The sequence below is a fragment of the Dromiciops gliroides genome, chromosome 3, assembly GCF_019393635.1.
Source record: "Dromiciops gliroides isolate mDroGli1 chromosome 3, mDroGli1.pri, whole genome shotgun sequence".
In the NCBI taxonomy this organism is placed as follows: domain Eukaryota; kingdom Metazoa; phylum Chordata; class Mammalia; order Microbiotheria; family Microbiotheriidae; genus Dromiciops; species Dromiciops gliroides.
The window spans coordinates 28113076-28134246 of record NC_057863.1 but is presented as its reverse complement, the minus strand read 5'-3'; the positions used below and the strand labels follow the sequence as shown (position 1 = coordinate 28134246).

Below are 21171 nucleotides of genomic sequence, written 5' to 3'. Positions count from 1 at the left end.
ATGCCCTGAACTGATTAACTCTCCTCCCAATTGATTTTCAATTCCCTTTTATGCGTTGCCTTTCTCCAATAGAATTTAAGCTCCTTGTGGGCAGGAACTGCCTTTCAATTTGCCCATATTTGTATCCCCAACGCTTAGCACAGAACCCAGCCCATAGTAAGCACTTATTTATTTTTTTTTTTGGTGAGGCAATTGGGGTTAAGTGACTTGCCCAGAGTCACACAGCTAGTAAGTGTCAAGTGTCTGATGCCGGATTTGAACTCAGGTCCTCCTGACTCCAGGGCCGGTGCTCTATCCACTTTGCCACCTAGCTGCCCCATAAGCACTTATTAAATGTTTATTAGGTAACCCTGCCTTCCCCTCCCCACCAGAAGTGCCACTGAAAAGTAGACTTTTTGTTGGAGGGTTTCCATACTTGGTGTTAGTTTTGAGGAGCGAGAAGAAATGGGATTTGGATCCCATCTCTTCTGTTGTCAATTCCTGCATATGATATATGCACCTATTGTCTCACCAAGAGAATGTATGTTCCTTAAAGGCTGCTTTTTAAAAATTTTTATCATTTTCCCCTCATTGCCTAGCTCAGCACTTGGCAGATAGTAGGTGCTTAATAAGTTCATGCTTCCTGATTGAATGATTTATTCACAGACTATAATAATTGGGAAAATTTGCAATGACAATGCAGGCCTTTCTTTCAGAATATAATTTAGGGTTGTTAAAAGTGTAATGCAGTTTCCCTAATGCAAAATGGCCCATTCTCTTTCTACTCTTTATTTTTAGTCCCAATTCTCATTATATTCACAGCTTTTATTCGAAATATTTGCAATGATGAACCAACTGAATGGCGCTCTATTTTACTACATTTCAATATAGCAGGCTCAAAGAACTGTCATGAACACACGACAGTTTGGACCGTGTTACTTGTACTTGTTGTTCTTCCCATAGTATAGGCCAACACGGTTTTCGATGACATTTAATATCTGTCTTTCAGTTTGGCCAGACCAAAAAATGGGTTTCCTCAATTAATCAAAATAATAAGAAAGCTTAATCCTAATAATTATATGCTATAATTAATTTTTAAAAGTTATAGTATCCCTGTAATTAGAAAACTGAGGATAATGAATTAAGTCATGCATACAAAGGTACAATAAGAGTCTGTTCCATTGTCAACAATTTACAGTGTTGAGATTTGACAGCTATTCAATGTATTTGATTGCTGTATATAGCCTTGTTGAACAATTCAGGCCTCAGTAAGGAGTTGTGGTGGTGGTGTTGTTATTTTTACTTGAAGTATCCAGTTTGACACCATGATTTCCTTCACAGAATGATTGTTTAATCTCTCCTTTATTTTGCTCTCAACGTAGGTGGAGGCAAAAATCTTGATAGATCTATAGTGAATCTATTTAGACTTTTGTCACTGAACTTTAAGATAAGTGTAGGATAACATGTTAGGTTGTTTCATCTTATCTAGTATGATTATTCATATATTTACAAACTCTGATTTGAATGTTCACCATACTGAATAATTATAGAGAATATTGAAAAGTGTAGAAACTTTAACATTTTTTTTCCCTTGGTGGGGCAATGAGGGTTAAGTGACTTGCCCAGGGCCACACAGCTGGTAAATGTCAAGTGCCTGAGGTCAAATTTGAACTCAGGTCATCCTGAATCCAGGGCTGGTGCTTTATCCACTGTGCCACCTAGCTTCCCCAAAAGGAACATTTTAAATGAAAATTTCACTACTATGTTCATAGTTGGCAGTTAAAAAATGTGGATTTTAATTTTAAGAGATTATAAAACTTTGTATCAAATCTTTGATTAATACTTTATATTGAATTAGGTAGATTCTATACCATCAAAAAAGGTTGAATCAACTAATCAGACTGGCGGGCTCCTGCTTCAAGGTTCATTTGATGAGGAAGAGTCTGCTAGATCATTTCAAGAAATTTTGACTCAATGGAGAAATGGCAATCCTGAAAACAAAGTGAAACATATTCAAAAGAATGCCGAAACTTCCCCAGGTATAGATTCGTTTTCACAAAAATCAGGGTTATTTTTGTTTGTTTGTTTTTTTTAAGAAAGCATGATTATTTATGCATGTGATTTTTTTAAAAGAAAGTGTGGTTATTTTAGTTAATATTTGAAATAATATTTTTCCAATCATTACTCATCCTTTATCACAAATCCCACTGTATCTCAAGTATATTAGGAAGATAAACACATAAACATGAGTTATCTAGATGGCACAATGAGTAGAGTGGTAGACCTGGAGTCAGGAAGATCGGAATTCACATACAATCTCAGGCATTTCTTAGTTGTGTGACCCTGGGAAGGAAATTTAACTTCTCCCTGCTGCCATTCCCTCATTTGTAAAATAGGAATAATAAAAACACCTTCCTCCCAGGTTGTGACAAGGGTAAACTATTTGTAAAGTGCACTGTTGAATGTCAAGTACTGTGTTATTATAAAGGGCTATTGTTTTTCCAACATCCTTTGCTCAATTTTATCTCCCTTTTTTCAGAACCCTTCAGTGCCTGCCGATCTAATATCAGTCATATTTTTGATCATGAATGTCATTGTTTTATACCTTTTGAAGCTATTACTTTCCCACTTTATTCTTTTTTGGCCAAAGAAACTTGTTTACCATCTCCCTTTCTGATTTCTAAAATAAGTTTTTCTGTTCTTAATGTATTCTAGATGCCACTTCCCCTTTGTTGACATTGCCACCAAGTCTTTTTTTCCCCTATACACCAGATTTTCTAAAGACAAATACGTTTCATGAAGAAGCCCAAGATATCAGTTGAATGACTATCAACCTAGGGATTATATTTTAGTAATCCTTGTATTTCCCACAAATTCCTCACACATAATCAGCATTAAATAAGTAATAGTCGAAGAGTAGTAGTACCATCGGTGTTGACATTACAATTATACTCAGGCCTGTTAAGGGGTGGATTTCTCTAAACTTCTCATTGTCCATTGTATATTTGTGTTTCATTTATAGTTTTATATGTGTAGCTTTGCCTTCCTATTGTGGCATAATCATTTAAAGAGTAGAGTCTAGAAGAAAGAGAATAACAGTGTGACCATGAGCACTAGTCATTTAATCTCTCCAAGCTTCAGGTTCATCATCTGACAAATAGGGATGATAATACCCTCCGTGTTCACCTTAGAGTGTTTTGTGTGGATCAGCCAAGATTGTAGCTACACAAATATCACTTCTTCTTCTTCTTCTTCTTCTTCTTCTTCTTCTTCTTCTTCTTCTTCTTCTTCTTCTTCTTCTTCTTCTTCTTCTTCCTCTTCCTCTTCTTCTTCCTCTTCTTCTTCTTCTTCTTCTTCTTCGGCAATGAGGGTTAAATGACTTGCCCAGGGTCACACAGCTAGTAAGTGTCTAGTGTTTGAGGTTGGATTTGAACTCAGGTCCTCCTGAATCAGGGGCCTGTGCTCTATTGATTGTGCTACCTAGCTTCCCCTATCAGTTCTTCTTAATGCTTTTCTTTTAGGATTGTTCATCTTGCCTCTTTGACATGTTCTCATATGATTAAGTAGACAACAATTTTAAATAGATTGATGAATACTTCCTAACATCCAAAAATGTGATTGTGCTCCTATTGACAATAAATGTGGGTTTTGATGGTCAAATATAATTTTTTAATAGATATGTAAAGCACTTAGCCCAGAGCCTGGCACATAGTCAGTGCTATATAAATGTTAGCTATTACTATTATTATTGTTCTTAATTGTTACTTCTGATGCCAAAAATTATAGTGAAAAAGTGCTTAGATTTGTGAAATCATCAGTGCATCAGCTTAAAGTAAAGTTTTTCCTTTAATGATATCTAAGCATCATCTTGGAGAGTCTCATAAAGATATAAATTCAGGCAGGCAGTTGTCTCCTGCTAGTGTCATTGTTGAATATTTCTTCTCTCCATGCCCTATAATGTTAATATTTTATGGCTGATGGATAGGCAGTACATCTGTTTAATTTATCTTTCTCCTTCAAAGTAATCAGTTTGCTCAAAAAGGCAAGTCTAGGAATTGTTATATGGTTTCAAGTCAAGAAATAATTGAAGAAAATAATGTATGTATCTCAAACTTGTTGATTTTGTTTATGTCGCAATGCAAATTGAATTTGGATTTGGATTCTAAAATTTCATATACTTAGTAGAATCTTTTAAGATTTTTTTAAAAGTCTAAGCCTGTTGATCATGACAGACAAAGTGAATACATACTCTGAATCTAGCAGCATTTGATGAGATGTGATAATTATTAAATTAGCTTTGAATGATAGATAAACAATTTATATTTTTAGAACAAACAGAAGCATCAGAGGTACAGACAAATCTTAAAATTTGGAGAGAACCACTTCAAATTGAATTTAAAGAAGACAGCCTGACTTATGTGGAAAGATTATGGCTTAAGAAGCATAGAAGGTATTTAACAAATTTATACAATAGTAATAAGCAACAGAAAAGCTATTAATATTTTATATTGTGTAAAGTACCTCTATAACGAATTTATCTATTCTCTCCATAACTGAATAAATAATAATTTGTCTATTCTCTTCATAATTGAATAAATAATAATAGTAATAACAAAAATAATAATTGAAATAACTATGAAACTACTGTTTGTTTCCTGCTGAGCAGCCCTTTGGTTAATATGACAGATCATTATTTTTGGCCTGATGTTAGAAAATAACATTTTTATATAGAAAATATACAAATCTAACATAAGAGGTCAGAAAATCAGTAAGTTAGAAATAGTCTAAAGGTTCATTCACTTGAAATAAACTTTGAATGAAACTTAGTTATTTCAACCATTATTTTTTACCTCAATTTCATATATAGTGTTTGAAACTTTAAACCCAAGAAATTCTAGGATCATTTAAATAATACTGCATTAAATTTTCCATTTAACTCAGCATTTCTATGCAGAGCTGAGACATATGGACTCAAAAGCAAAACATTCTTGAGAATATGTCAATTATAACTTTGGTCAAACTGGCCTACAATCTTTTGTGTATATAGTTACAGGTCTCTACAGCTGTAGCCTTGGGCTGATTAGCCAGACCTATCAATTGGACCAAAAGTTAGATCTAGAATCATTCTTGAAATTTTTATGGTTTAGAGATAGAACTAGATAAGCTCCTTAGGCCCAGCCTTAACAAAAACTCATCTTTTCCCAACATGTAAAGGCAATGCCTTTGGATGTTTTAATCAGAGTTGTAAGACATCTTTGTGGTTAGGTGGGCCATCCATGCATCATAAATTGTCAACTAGCTTTTGATTGAACACTTCCAGAGCTAGGGAGTTTACAGCCTTACAAAGCACTTCATTGTGCTTGTGAATTCTGCATGCTATCTGAATCCCTGTAACTTTCGCCCGTTGGTTATTATGCCTTCTTCTGGTGCTATGCAGAATACTTGCAATAATAATTTCAAAAGCTACAGCTCTCTATATTTTATTATATTATTGGTCAAATGATTTCTCTTAAATCATTACAATTTGCCACATCACCGTAATTATTATTCATAATGGACTAACAAAACTAAACAACACGAGGCTAGCAATGTGAGGAGCTATACTTTCATTCTGCTTATTTCACTTGTTAACCCTGTGGCCACAAGATTATGCCATATGAGGAGTCACCTGAAGTATTTGCAGACTTTCAGTTTGAGCCTTCTGTTATCTAGGATCTTTTTTTTTTTCCACTCCAAATACAAAATTTAAATAAAGTTTCCCTATTAGGCTTCAGTTAGCTCAGTTAGAGCAAATACCTATGCAAAGGCCAATATTTCGATCCTTATATAATGATTGTTAGATTTTTTTTTAAATGGAGAAAAATCTACCTTGCAGTAACAGAGACTACCCAAACTGTAGTGAGTTGCCTCAAAAATGTGTTCCATTAATTGCAAAGATGAACTGGTAAGACTGTTGAGAGCTCAGTAGACCTTGTTTTTACCATTAGAGATATAGTTCAAAGTAAGATCAGAATCTATGGACAAATCTCTATTATTTATCGTATATACATGTGTATATTTTATGATATATATTCTTTTGGGGGGCAGCTAGGTGGAACAGTGGATAAAGCATGGGCCCTGGATTCAGGAGGACTTAAGTTCAAATTCAGCCTCATACTCTTGATACCTACTAGCTGTGTGACCCTGGGCAAGTCACTTAACCCTCACTCTCCCACAAAAAAGATAAATATATATATATATATATATATATATATATATGCTTTTATATTCATATCATTTCACTATTCAGTTATATTTATATATCAATATTAAAGACCAGTAATTAAGTTATAAAGTCCTAGTCTTTCTCTTCCTTAACAGATATTGCATAACATTTCTTTTTAAAATATTTTTATACACAGTGTATATATACATACACCTTGTATTTATTTTTATTATTATTATTATTATTATTTGGTGAGGCAATTGGGGTTAAGTGACTTGCCCAGGGTCACACAGCTAGTAAGTATCAAGTGCCTGAGGCTGGATTTGAACTCTGGTCCTCCTGAATCCAGGGCCAGTGCTCTATCCACTGTGCCACCTAGCTGCCCCATAATATCACTTTTCAGAGACCGACTTTTAGTCCTATATTAGTGTTGAGTGGGTTTCATTCATGGTGCAAATCAGCATTTGAAAGAGCCTCAGAGGCCATCTAATTTAACATCTCCCTGAGAGGTCCCTTTACAAATCTGCTACACAAAAGTGTTAATGCAGTTGTTTTTGTTTTATAGTTAAAGTCCGTTGGTCAAGGGGAATCTATTCTTTCTTGAGATATTCTATTTTTCTCGTTATTGTTCAGTTGTTCAGTTTTGTCCCACTCTTCATGACCGCATAGACTAAAGCACACTAATACTGTCTGTGGGGTTTTCTCGGCAAAGATACTGGAGTGGTTTGCCATTTCCTTCCCCATGGTTTAACCAAACAATTCTAAGTGACTAGTATAGGCCCCACTCTCTATCCACTGAGCCACCTAGCTGTTGCCTTCTAATTCTGAGGTAGATCTAATTCTCTGCAGCTTCCACCTATTGTTCCTTGGTGAGATGGGGATGGGGTGGGGGGAGTGGCAGGGGAGAGTAAAACAAGTTTAATCCCTGGTCCATCAAAGACCTGTCATATTCTTAAAGACAGCTATCATTCCTGGTCTTTTCATATCTTTTTTTAAGCTAAACACCCCATGCTCATTCAGTGGCTATTCATCTCATTTTCCCTTCTCTGAATAAATTCCATATTAATAATGTCCTCCCTAAAAGGCAACCCAGAACAGAGGTGGTCTGGAAGTGTCATGGTTAGACTAGAGCATAAGGAGTTTGTGACCTTCTCCATGGAGGACACGAGGGCTCTTAAAGCTGCTGAACATTGCACCCCTGATTCATGTTGAGCTTTTGTCCCTTTGGAACAGTTGCTGCCAATAACTTGAAAACCAGCTATATTTGGTAGTCACTCTTTCCTGCAGATTTGAGTTTCTTCCTATTATAGGAATGGTAGCAATGGAGGAGAGATTACAGAGGATTGATTATAAGTCACTAATCACAAGAGACTGTCTGTTCTCTACTCCTGATTAACAGCCGGAATTAGGGCAAGCTATTTAGCATTTGGATGCCTCAGTTTACAGATTTGTTAAAATGAAGAACTTGGACTACATGACCTGTAAGATTCCTCCTGGCCTAAAATTATATGACTGTGAGAAAACCTATCACATTCTTATCATGGGAATCCCAAACTAGATGCAGATATTTCTGATTTTTCAGTAAATCTAAGTGCTAAGAAATTCTTATTAGTCTAAACTTGCCAAGATGAAAATTTTAGTGTCATGGCACAATGAGTGATTTGTTTGGAGAACTGGCCCAGTGACTCTATTAGTTAAACAGAAATTCAGCCAGTTTCTCATAGGACATATCTGTAAAGAAATTATAGTGTTTTTCTTAATATTAAGATTGTTATTCAGTGCAAGGTTATTTTGTGAACTTTAACATTTTATCAGTAGCCTGATGTCATCTTCGAGGACCATACTCTTCAATCTAATTAGGCCTAATCTCTCATAATTCTTTGTAATGTATTATGAAATAAATAAGTCACAATTGCTTATAGGAAAGTTTTTATCACCTTTCAAAACTTCCATTGCTCTTTTGTTTCTTAGGACCCTACTTCATTGCACAAAGAATGTGTCACTGGAGAAAGAACTAAGTCCATCTATACCCATCTGTGAACTACCCAGTCCTTTAGCAGCTTTGACTGAAGATATAACACTAAACGAAAAAGATGATAATATTGAAGGTGCATTGACATTTGATAACATATTAATAAATATGATTTTATTCTTAATGTGTTAAGCATCCACCAGAGACATTTGGTTTTTCTTGAATATAAATTACTCTCAATTAGAATGGCTAGTCAGAGATAACCAGATCCCTCAAACATTCTTTTTTTTTTTTTAAAGATCATTAGTTTTCTATGGGATTAAAAAAAAACCCACTTGCATTAAAGTGCATTTTTTAAAAAGTAAGGATGAATGATAGAAAATGGACCTGTTATTTTACTGTCTTATGGAGCTTTCAAGTGAAGAAACTCAAGTGAAGATGCCAATACAGATTGGCATCTTCTCTGTAATTCATGGTTAATCTGAGTTGTCTAAGAACACTGATGTCAAACCCAGTTAGAAATGGAGACCATGACCCATACATAAGATTCCCTTCAGGCTACATAGTGATTTTGTTTTAAAATGTAACATATGTTTGAAATTATTTTGTTAAATATTTTTGAATTAAGGGGGCAGCTAGGTGGTACTGAATTATATTTGAATCTCATATGAGCCACATGTGGCCCATGGCAGCATGTTTGGCACCTCTACTCTAGTGCACTAAGAGGTTAAATGATTGCTCAGGGTCACACAACCAGTCTGTGGCAGAGGCTGAAACTCTATCCATGATTTCCTGATTTCAAGACCAATTCTCTATCTGCTTCCTCACAATCCCTCTCTTTTTAAACTTGAAAACCTAAAATTATTTCACTTCTGTTTTGGGCTTTTGTGAGAAGATAACAAATAATCTTGCATTAATTAAATATTTTGATTATATACTTAAAGTTTATATTTTGCTTGTGAGCTTTTGTGAAAACCAGACCCTCTTACATTCACAAAAAATAGTTTTAATTCGATAATTAAAATTTATATTTCACTTGTGGAAACTGACAGCATTTCTATCCTCACATGAATGTAAAGGAGAACACCATCTGTGTGCTGATGGTTATACTATTTTGAAGAAAATAAATCAACAGATAATAAATCTCCTTTGCTGAGTTATGCTTTCTTCTTGTTTTTCTTCCTAGTTGAAGAGCTGAAAGAAAGTTATCCAGATCCTTTCCAACCAGAACAACCTGAATTAGAGAACCTTGAGTCATCAGTGAAGATAGTGGAGCTTGATGATGTGAGTGTCTCATGAAGAATCACATTACTTATCCATAAATAGTAATAGATAATAAAGTACAGAAACAAATTTTCAAGAATTAAAAATTTGAAGTTATTAAGGAAGAAAGGTAGAACTGAAGGAATTTAATATACTTGTAGAATAAAAACCCATTTGATGCATTTCTAAAGAGCAAAAGGAAATATCTGCCAACTGGAGTGAGGCTCAACTTTTCAGGAGTTTGAATGCCTATTTGTAGATATAGTCAACAGTATTTATGCCATAATGTGTATACAGAAAAGCGAATTCTTATTATGTAATAATTTTTATCCTATCTTAGAATTGTCATTCATTTACGATAGTATAATATGGATCCCCTACTTTAATGTTTTTTTTTTTCTTAGTGAGGCAATTGGGGCCAAGTGACTTGCCCAGGGTCACACAGCTAGTAAGTGTTAAGTGTCTGAGGCCGGATTTGAACCCAGGCACTGCTGAATCTAGGGCCAGTGCTCCATCCACTGCACCACCTAGCTGCCCCCCCACCCCTTTAATGTTACAAAAAAGAATGTGCTCTTGAGAAGTTATATGTAAATTGATTTTTAAAAGAAATATTTTAAACATTTTGGTAAGCTGGCTGTGTTCAGTGAGAATGTATTCTTTCTACCTTAAATATTTCTATTAACAGTATGTGCTGGGGCAGCTAGGTGGCTCAGTGGATAAAACACCAGCCCTGAATTCAGGAGGACCTGAGTTTAAATTCGGCCTCAGACACTTGACACTTACTAGCTGTGTGATCCTGGGCAAGTCACTTAACCTTCATTGCCCCACCCTCCCCAAACCAACCAAACAAACAAGCAATCTTCAAAAAAACCCAAAACAAACAAACAAAAACACCAGCATGTGCAGGAAAGCTTTCACTAGAATGGAGAAAGTACATTTTAATGTACTTTATGTATTTAATGATTTTAGCCACCTCCCTTTGTAGACGCCTCCCTGTTCTCCCATAGCATAGTTCAGTTTTGAAAGCCATGTGATTTGTTATCTGTATAGATTTTCTTTGTCTCATTTTTTCATTTGATTTCTATTGAATAGAATTCATTTATTGATTTTTTTATTATGGGATGGAAGCTGGAATATTCAGTTAGTAAGAAACTTAAATTCATGTTTGGTTCATGCAGAATTCATGATACATTTTACAACTCCCAAGATTCAGAATTCCTGGGGTCAGTATTGGGATGAAAATTCACTCTGTATATTCCACAAGTTAATTGCTTTATTTATGGTAAGTGTATTGAGCTATATTAATATTTCACAACCTATTTTTGATAAGAATTATGAAGAGGAACCTGGAGAATCAGGAGATTTTGTGCCTTACAAAATTGAATTAGCTGACACTGATAGTCAACAAAGGTAAGACTTGGTCATTGATAAGATGGATTGAATTTGACATTGTTATATATTCCCTTTGCTTTCATGCCACATGCATTTCCCAAATATACCATTCACTCCACAGAACAGTCAAGACTGGCTGTCTTGGTTCCTTTGTCTTTCAGCTTATCATGCATCTTCCCATATGTGTCAGTGTATGCCTCTCTATGGAGAAGGGTTAGGGTTATGACCAAGATCAGTTTTGGCTTCTAATTTGCATCACTTTCATTTCCCAAGTTTCTTCCAGGGTTTCTCAGAATTCCTCATATTAATTGCTGTTTTGGTGTGCTAATTTTCCATTGCAATCACATACCATAATTTTTTCATCCATTTTCTAATCAATGGGCACCATCTTCCCTATGCCACCTATGGAGCACTAATCAGATTACTTTTCTGCAGAAGAAGGAGAGAACACCTATGGCGACCTCTTAGAAATTGTTTGCTCTTAAGGTTTGGTCTGCTTATTATGAACCCTGAATATTTCTTCTCTACCTATAATCTTCTACTGTTTTAATTATGTTGAAGGTATGGTTTCAGAGTTTTTTAGTTTTCATGGCATATCATCATGCCATCCAAGGTAGGATTTCCACTCAAATCTTCCTGACTCTAAGTCACTTCTAAGCTCCATCCACCTGGTTGCCCCATCAAAAAGGAGTAGTCAGTGAACTGTGCCGACATTGACATGGCTAAATCAAAGTGACTCCTAAAACTTTATCAAGTTGTTATCTTTTTGTTTGGTTTCACAAAGGGATCATCTCAGTGGAGTTCATTCTTTTTCTTAATGTTGTGCTGACAGGATGAATTTGAGGCCATAAACTTTTATTTTTGTCTGTATCTGTAGTACCTTATATCAAGAGTGTCAAACAGAAGAGAAATGGGGGCTACTGAACCTTACATAAGAATCTGTGAGGAACACATACTGACTTAGAAAATCACATATTAATATTAACAAAGTTCTGTTGTATTTTTACTTATTTTAAAAAGTATTTACCTATTACATTTTAATCTGGGTCAGGAGAAACGTGGGAGTGTTATGGTCCTTAGTGTGGTCTGTGGGCTGCATGTTTGACTCCTCTGTCTTATATCATGCCTGGCACACAGTCTATGTTTAATGAATTTTTGTTGTGTAAGTGAATAGATATTGAATTACATGGTAATACAAGCATCACAGTTTCCTAATTGCTTGTTGTGAAAAAATTAAGTAGTCTTGAAGCCTATTTGTTGCTAAAGAAAACAAAAAAATGCAAGTGAGGTTCTACACCAATTTACTTATGATCAATATATTAACATAAATATTTCAATTTATGAAAATTATATAATTTTGATTTCTTAAAATGAAAAAAATCTAGCTGTGATAATTGGTAATGTTATATACTCATGTGTACTGATGAATATGTTTGTTGTGTGTGTTTTACTGGCAGAGTCTAATAATTTATAAGTGATTGATTATTTTTCACTTTTCTTGCTATGGTTTTCTTCTTGATTTTTTTTTTAATTAGGAGAATTAGATTGGGCAGGAGACAAATATTTTAAAAAATTAAAAATTTTCCAATTGTAAGGGTGAAACAAAACAACTTATCCAGAATATTAACCATAATGCTTTGTTTTCTAAGTATTACAGCAAATTGAGGTTCTGTGTTTATTTTGACAAACTGAAGTTTTTTAAAATTCTTTGATGATAATTTTTTTCCACATTTTTTATGTATTTCCAAACTGAAGTTGGGCAGTTCATCAATATCGGAAAAATGATTTTCACTTTGTAAAAGACTTACCCTTTTCACTGATGAAGGCCATCGATGCCATGCAGCAGCATGGGTTTTCAACTAAGGAGAAAGACCTGTTTTCTCAGTGCAGCAGAACAATCTCTTCAGCCTCCAAAGAGACTTTGAAAGGTGTGATTAAAAAAAAAAAACTTTCATTATAAATGTTGATATAATTTAAACTAATACCACTTTACATCTATGAAAATTTTAATATTCTATAATAAATTTTCAAATCACAATTATGTTACTATTCTAATTCTAATCAACCAATTGTAAAATAAATATATAAAAATATAAATATAATTAAAATATAATTCCTAGCACTGGATTTGTTAAAATAAAAACTAATGACAAAGAAAGGAAAAAAGAGACAAGGTATAGTGGAAAGATCCCTTGCTATGGGATTACTCAGGTTCAAATATACCTCTAAAACTTTGTGGCATTAGAAAAGTAACTTAAACTCCCTAAGTCTCAGTTTCCACATCTGTAAGGTGAGAATGTTGGATTAAATTGCCTCTAAGGTCTCATCCATGTCTATATTGACATTCATATCAAATTAAAATAATAGAAAAATATAATGCTAACAAGACAATGAAACATATAAAATCTTTTAGTAAATAATCATTTCAATGAATTGTAATGATTGGAATGATGCCACCTGCTGGAGACTTACTGTAGAAAAGCTCTGCCATGACGTGAAGGTCTTTGAGGGCAAGACCAGGAGTCTTTTCTTTGGCGTCAGGAAGTGACGTCTGCTTGTGGGGGGAAGGAGGGAGGAACCTGGCGCTCTGACTGGGGCTCTTTTTCCTGGGGATGCTGGTGGAGAGCAGAGCTAGAAATGCTCTCTCCCTTTAATAGATAGATGAATGTAGGACTTTCTCTCTTTACCAAATTCGTATTCTCCTTAATAAATGCTTAAAAGCCTAACTCTTGCTAAAGCTTATAATTTATTGGCAACCACTCATTAGATATTTTAGACAGACCAGCTAGAATTTTAGCTTTAACAGAATTTCCATTAACTTCAAAAATCTTGGGGCAGCTAGGTGGAGCAGTGGATAAAGCACTGGCCCTGGATTCAAGAGGACCTGAGTTCAAATTTGACCTCAGACACTTGACACTTACTAGCTGTGTGACCCTGGTCAAGTCACTTAGCTTTCATTGCCCCCAAAAATAAACAAACAAAAAAGCAAACAATCAAAAACTTCAACAATCTTTCCTTCTGTGAGACAAAGCCAACAAAGAGAGCCTCTGTAAATACTATTATTCTCTCTTCCCACATTATGGTCTGTGTCAATCATTAGTTCAGCTTTTGTTTAGACTATCAGAAACTTATGTCAAGCCAAGTGAGTCAGTGCCTCAGTTCCATTGGAACTTAATCACCATCATACTATCTGCTTTTCCTTTCTCTCAAGTCTGTATCCAGGTAAGATACAAAGTGCCATGGTCAGAGAAAAAAAGTCAATCTCTGTGACTTAAGTTTTTTATTGCCAATTTTCCTATCTGATGGTATGACTTAGTTCAGGTGCAGGTTTCATTCTTTATCATGGCAGTTGTCCTGGAGAACTGAACTCTATCATTTTTCTCTTGGTACTTGACACTTCTCACCCCTGATTCTCTCACTCTTGGTCACTAATATATCCTGTGATTTTCAGTTCTACTTAAGCTGTTTGTTAGTTTCTTCAATTATAAAAAGCAAGGAAATACACCTGAAAAGAACACTGAGGTCTCTTTAAGGCCTAAAGTTCTAGAATCTTATTTTATAGAAAATCTTTTAAACTCACTTTCCCTTTTGAAGACAGAAGAGAAAGGTTTCATTGGTATGCTATTTAATGTCACTAGTGAGAATGAACAGTATGCCTCCAGTAAGTAGAAAGCAGAGGAAATGGTCTATAGCTTTAGAAACCTTCTGAACCTGACCATTATCACCTTTCGTGCCATGAAAGCCTTCCATTGGACTCATTGTACTCTTGGCCTCATCTACTCTTCAGGCCTCAGGACCTGGAAAAGAAAATGGCCCTCGTCCTTGGATTGGTCAAGGAATTCATCTGTAATTCTCTTCTGAAATATGCTCATATTTTTATGTCTGCATAGGTACTTAGCCTGTGATTGTATGAGATGCTTAGTTTTCAGGACCTAATAATTCTCTTAAGCAAACAGCCCATGAACAGAATGAAATCAGAGCATTTTTGTTTTATATTTACATATTTATGTATATTTATAACATACATGTCCTGTAAAACTACTTTTAGCTAGGGAATCTGGGGTTCATTGACAATAGCAACCTCAGGATTAAAGTATTGAATAAAGACAAGGTTGTGTCAGGTCTGTTATGAGGATGCAAGATTTGATTTGTTCTACTTATCCTCAGAGGATAGAATTAGGAGCAGGGAGTGGAAGGTAAAACGTGGGAAATTGAGGCTTCTTGTCAGGAAAAAACTTCCTAACAATTAGAGCTGGCCAAAACCAGGTTGCACCTGGTGGTAGTGGATGCCTGCTGCCCCGTACTGAGTGTTGTAGTCAAAAGCATTCTTAATTGGTAGCCATTTCTTCATGTTTGGAGGCTATGAGGACCCAGATCGTCACAGTGATTTGGAATCAGTATAACCTCCCAAGAGTTTTATAAATCTGATTACCCTCAGTAAAGTTTCTTTCATGGAGAGAACTCTATTATTAATAACATAGACACTTGGCCATCCCTTTTTTGAACTTAAATTGTGGCCTAATTTTAACTTGTCTTTTTTTTTTTTTTTTTTGCGGAGCAATGAGGGTTAAGTGACTTGCCACTATTTACAGGCATCTTAGTGACTTCCAAGTTATGACACTTTTAGTGTAATTGACAGTCATCTGAATGTTCCATTCAGATCAGAGAAATTCGATCATTTCATTGCCAAGAAACCCCCCCCACACACACACACACAAAAAGGCCATCAGAAAGAATTTTATTTTCCCCAAAAATGTACTAAGAATGCTGAAACCAAATGCAGTGGTAATTCTTTGGGGCTTCCGACTTTGTATTTGTTTACTTAACTTGGGTTGCCTAGAGGCGGTTTTGCCCACTCACTGAACCTTGTGGCTTTACTCCAGTCTTTCCCCTTTTGTTGTCTGGCCTGTTGGCTGCCTTTTGTCAATGGGCAGTTATAGAAGAGTAAAACTCAAATTGCTTCAGTTTTGCTGTTCATTAATAGTACTCTCATAAAGGTTGAGTAGGGGAAAAATTATCTGGCTGAATCAGTCATAAGGAAAATTCAGATCGAATTTTCCATACTTAGGATATTAAAATGGAAAAAGGGAACTTAGAAATGACCTAAACCACACCCGTCATGCTGTGTAGATAAGGAAGTACATACAGAGAAGCATAGCCTCCCCTTGTTTTTTAAGTAGTTGATGTCAGAAATTGGGCTAGAGTCAAGGGCTCCTGATTTCCCAATTCCCTTCTGGGTGCATTTTATCTGTTATATTAACATGATCTTTAAAGAGATGTGTCTACACATGTCTCACATTTGGAATACATGCCACAATACATTCACACCAAAACACTTTTAAATAGTTTGATAAAAGTCCATTATAAGTGGATAAAGCACAGGCCCTGGATTCAGGAGGACCTGAGTTCAAATATGGCCTCAGACACTTGACATTTATTAGCTGTGTGACATTTAACCTTCATTGCCCCACCCCCCAAAAAAGTCCATTATAGAATGTTTATTTATAGATGCATGCCCTATTTAACTTTCAAAGAATATGGACAAATGATCTCTTGTTTCTTTTTATTGTAGTTTCATTATCAAGAAGCTCCACTTCAGATTCTCCTCCAATAACAGAAAATGTGTCAACTGTTTCTATTGAAAAAAATGTAACAAAAAAGAAAAGCTTTTTATTGGAAAATAAAAAACCTGATGAGAAAATCTATTCTTCACATCAAAGGACCCCTTACCACTGTAATGTGGATTCAGGGGACTCCCATGGTGAAAGATTAAGACACAATCGCAAAGATTTCCTGGAAGGGAACAATCTTCATGAAAACAGTAACTCACAGGGACCTAGATCTATGAAGTCTTCAAAGGTAAAGCAATAGGTTTTTTTAATGATTTAAAATCGTTCTCTCAATCTAATTATACTCTGTAATTTGACCAGTGAATTTCACATTGATAGAGAGAGGATTAATATTTATTATAGAGAGACAGCATTTTGATCTAATAGCAGCTTAGTAACTAACTCATCTGGGAGTGAGTGATAAAGAATTAAAAGTCAGATCCTGTTACACTGATAACCACCAGGGCAAGAAGGTCTCTATCAGAAAATGATAACTAATACATTGTTATAATGTATTATGCATTCTGAATGATAAAATTCAGTATTGTGAATAATAATTCAGTACAAAAAGCCCTTTATCTAGTTGTTACTCAATAAGTTACTTGTTATAAAGAGATATATACATATATTTTGTATACATAAATTTAATAATATACATATTTATATATGCGTATATTATATTATGTTATATATTAGATATGATATGATATATGATATGATATGATATGATATGATATGATATGATATGATATGATATGTTGCATTTGAATCTGTGGCCCATGCAGGTTTAAGTAGGAACACAAATGCATTATCTAATCATGGCAAAAAATAAATTTTTCAGTGGAACAAGGAAATAAATGAAAAAACCATAAGTTTTTTTTGTTTGTTTTTTTTTTTTTGTGAGGCAATGAAGGTTAAGTGATTTGCCCAGGGTAACACAGAAAATCATAAGTTGTTTTTTTTTTTTTGAAGGGGAGAGGAAAACAGTGATTGAATAAGACATTCTAGCAGAAAAAAATGACTCACAAAGTATTGGTTATCATCCATTATCATGCATATGCTTAAAATTGCTATAGCTAGTTTACAAGTTGGCATAGTGAATAAGTTAATATAAAAATCAAAGAATGTAAGATGTATTATTGTTATATTTGACTTTGAATAACATCAATTCATTTAAAATTATCTTTAATTTTTATATTACCTTCATTTATCAATACATACTTTCCCCCTTTTCTATCTAGAGAGGTATCCTTCATGACAAAGCTTAAAAAAAGAATGAGAATAAATTGAGCAAAACTAATAACTTCAATCACATCTAACATTATATTGGATAACCAACATTATATGGGGCCCAATAGCAATGAGGCAGTTAGGTGGTGTACTGGATAAAGCCATGGGCTTGGAGTCATGAAGACCTGAGTTCAAATCTGGCCTCAGACACTCACTGTGTGACCCCAACCTCTATCTGCCTTCAGTTTCCTGAACTGTAAAATGCAGATAACAGCAATACTTACCTCACAGAGTTGTTGTGATGATCAAATGAAATAAAAACTAGTGTTTGTAAAGTGCTTCCCACAGTGTTTAGCACATATTAGGTGCTGTATAAATGCTTCCTCTCCATCTTCTCTATTTTCTCCCACCAGTGCAAAGAGGGAAGAAGGTGAATTTTTCATTTTTCTTCTTTGGGCTAAAGTTGGTCATTACCGTTATGCAGGGTTCAGCTTCCTTGTAGTTACTGTTCTTTTATTTTGCATGTCTTAGTAATTATTTTCTCGGTTCCACTTATTTCATCTGTGCTTAATCTAGGTAACAGCCTTAAACTTCTATGATATTGTTTCAGGAAAAAGAGATGCATTTTTAATCATTCATTATAAAAGTGGAGATGCTATAAGTAGCAGAAAATCAGCTACTTGCTGAATAAATTAATTTATGGAAATATGTTATCCATGGTAGAGTAGAAAGAATGTTGAATTTGGTATCAAAGGATTTGGGTTCAAAACCCAGCTCCGTCACTTGCTCCTGATGTGACTTTGGGAAAATCAATGAATCCCTTTGAGCCTTATTTTCTTCATATGGGGGGGGGTTGTACCAATGATCTTTAGAGTCTCTTTTAGCTCTAGATTTAATTTTTACCAGATACTCAGGGAGATGCAGAAGTATAAGTAATGTTTCCTGCTTTTAGTTAACTTTTTTTTTTTTTTTAGTGAGGCAATTGGGGTTAAGTGACTTGCCCAGGGTCACACAGCTTGTAAGTGTGTGTTAAGTGTCTGAGGCCGGATTTGAACTCAGGTACTCCTGACTCCAGGGCCGGTGCTCTATTTTAGTTAATTTTCAATGTAGCTGTAGAGATAAGTAGGTGAAGTATCAGTAAACAATACATTAGTAATATGACATTTACTATTTTCACCATTTTTCTTTTCCCAGTTCTGCTCATTTGATGCTGCCTGATAAATATCCATACTTTAATTGAAAAAGCATTCATTGAGAACCTGTCATGTGCTAGGTACTGTGCTAGGCATTAGGAGTACAAGGACAAGAACACTCCAGGTCGTACTCTCAAGGAACTCATACTGTACAGTGAGGGTTATACTGAACACAAACAAATCAGGGTAGTATCTATCCAAAAGGAACTGCAAATAATACGAGGGGCACTACCAACTGAGGGTTATCAGGAAAGGCCTCTGGAAAAATGTACTTGATCTGAACCTCAAAGAAACTAAAGGTTCCAAGAGATCGACACGAGGAATAAGAATATTTTAGACACAGGGGAAAGAAAGCCTGTACAAGGTGTAGGGGTGGGAGTGTCTAATACATGAGAAGGAGCATTGTGCATGAATAGCCTGAAGCCTGATTATAATGGGCTTCTAGCCTCCATCACCAACTCCCTCCAGCATTGGCCATCCATGTCCTATGTGTCCTTAAGCCAGGGAGACTCCACGACAGGATTATACTATCACAGAACAGAATTAGAATTAGATTCTGAGCAGGAAGGGGAACCTCAAAGGGAACAGGTCAACCCCAATCATTTTAAGGGTTGGGAGGCTAAGCCTGAGAGAGAAGAAGAGAAGTAATAAGACTTGCCTAAAATCATCCACAGAGTCAGTAGTGGAGGAAAGATTTTAATCCAGGTCTTCTAACTCCACACTCAGCACTCTTTCTACTCTTGCTGAGGGTTCTAAATTATTGACTAAAGCTAAATTGGCTTCTATCCATCATTGGGTCAATGGCTGCATTGATGTAAATATCTCCTTCCATAGGGCAGATTATAAACCATATATACCTATTCCTCTTCTTTTTCCTTTTCATCCTGGGTGATATTCTTATTCATGTTCTTCCACAGACCCTCCAAAGAACACTCCATCCATGAGTTAGTTGTTCTGCTCTAAGTCTTTTTACTTTTCACAGGTAATGATATAGTATTTGGACTGCCCATATGTTTTTGGTCATTTCCACTAAATGACAAGCCATCCTCCTTTCTGATAATTTCCTGAATAGCAATCCTTTAAACCACTTCTCACACTTAATTCACCATTTGAAATGTGCTACAGCTTACTTAGTTCATCATGACTATCTCTCTATTGCTTTCTGGGCAATTTTGATGCACTCTAGATTATTCTAAGATTGGCAACTACATAGCATCACTGGAAGAACATTGATATGACAAAAAGTAAATTGTAGCTTGGAATAAATAAAAAGTTTTGCATGATTTTCCAAATGAAATCCAGCCTGTTTTCTTCTTTTCAACTCTCGACCAGATCAACTCCATCTTTAATGCCTGTCATAGATAGATTAGCTAGCTAGCTAGCTAGAATGTGTTGGCGTCCACCTAAATGTCAAAGCTTTTTTGCATCCTTTTAGTTTGTCATATGTGGATTATTAGGCTAAGTAATGGTGGGTCTCATTGAGAAAGTCCTTTCATATCTTGATAAAGTCATTACAATGCCATTCCCATCTAGGAAGATCTGGAGGAACACAGTATCTGTAAGGAATTGTTCTACCATGTAGACTACAGATAGGATATTCTCTATTACAGTGATGGCAAACACCATTGATGAGTGTATATCTCTCTATTTTCTGCCTCACTTGATGTTAATCAATAAAGGAAGGTGCTAAACAATATGAAAAAATATTATGGGCCAACCAAGAATTATTTAAGTGGAAAACCAAAAGAAAATAAGTCCATAGCTAGAAGCAGAGTCTAAGAGAAGAAAATGTCTTGAACAATAAAGTACCTAGAACATGAAGCCAGAGAGTATAAATGAGAAGATAGTCCTGCCAAGAAGGAAACAGGAGAATTAAAAGCTTTAAGTAAAAGGTGGCAAACCTTTCCTGAAAAATGGATTTTCTGAAAATTAGAATGGTCCAAACAGAAATAAATGATTCCATGATACAAGATGGAATATTAGAACAAAAACAAAATATTAAAATTTCAAGTATCTTTATAAAAAGAAAACAAAACAGAGAAATGGCCTGAAATACAGGCCCACAAGTGATCATTGGAGTCTGATCTGATTATCTGAAAACATTAAAAAACCCTTTCATATAATATTTCAAAATATTATAAATGAAAATTTCCTTTCATCTATTAAAACAAGAGGTCAAAGTAAAAATGGAAATAATCCATCAACTATATGCTAAAAGAAACTCCAAAGTAAAAGGTTCCATCAAATGGCATAACCAGAATCCAGAAGTTCAAGGTCGAATAGAAATATAGTAGGCAGCTTAAAGAAAAAAAACGGTCAAGTACAAAG

The 21171-nt window shown here is 35.1% G+C and overlaps 1 protein-coding gene across 3 annotated transcripts in view; it reads left to right on the top strand.

Moving 5' to 3' along the window:
- ZBBX (zinc finger B-box domain containing) overlaps window positions 1–21171 on the top strand; it is a 111885-nt gene that overhangs the window by 56609 nt on the left and 34105 nt on the right. For 2 of the 3 annotated variants that reach the window (XM_043996218.1, XM_043996217.1), the window contains exons 9-15: window positions 1838–2018; window positions 4309–4429; window positions 8156–8292; window positions 9343–9440; window positions 10750–10829; window positions 12567–12739; window positions 16384–16670. In XM_043996218.1, the coding sequence (XP_043852153.1) occupies window positions 1838–2018; window positions 4309–4429; window positions 8156–8292; window positions 9343–9440; window positions 10750–10829; window positions 12567–12739; window positions 16384–16670 (1077 nt within the window). The remainder of the gene's footprint in view (window positions 1–1837; window positions 2019–4308; window positions 4430–8155; window positions 8293–9342; window positions 9441–10749; window positions 10830–12566; window positions 12740–16383; window positions 16671–21171) is intronic. The other variant, XM_043996219.1, reaches the window with a different exon arrangement.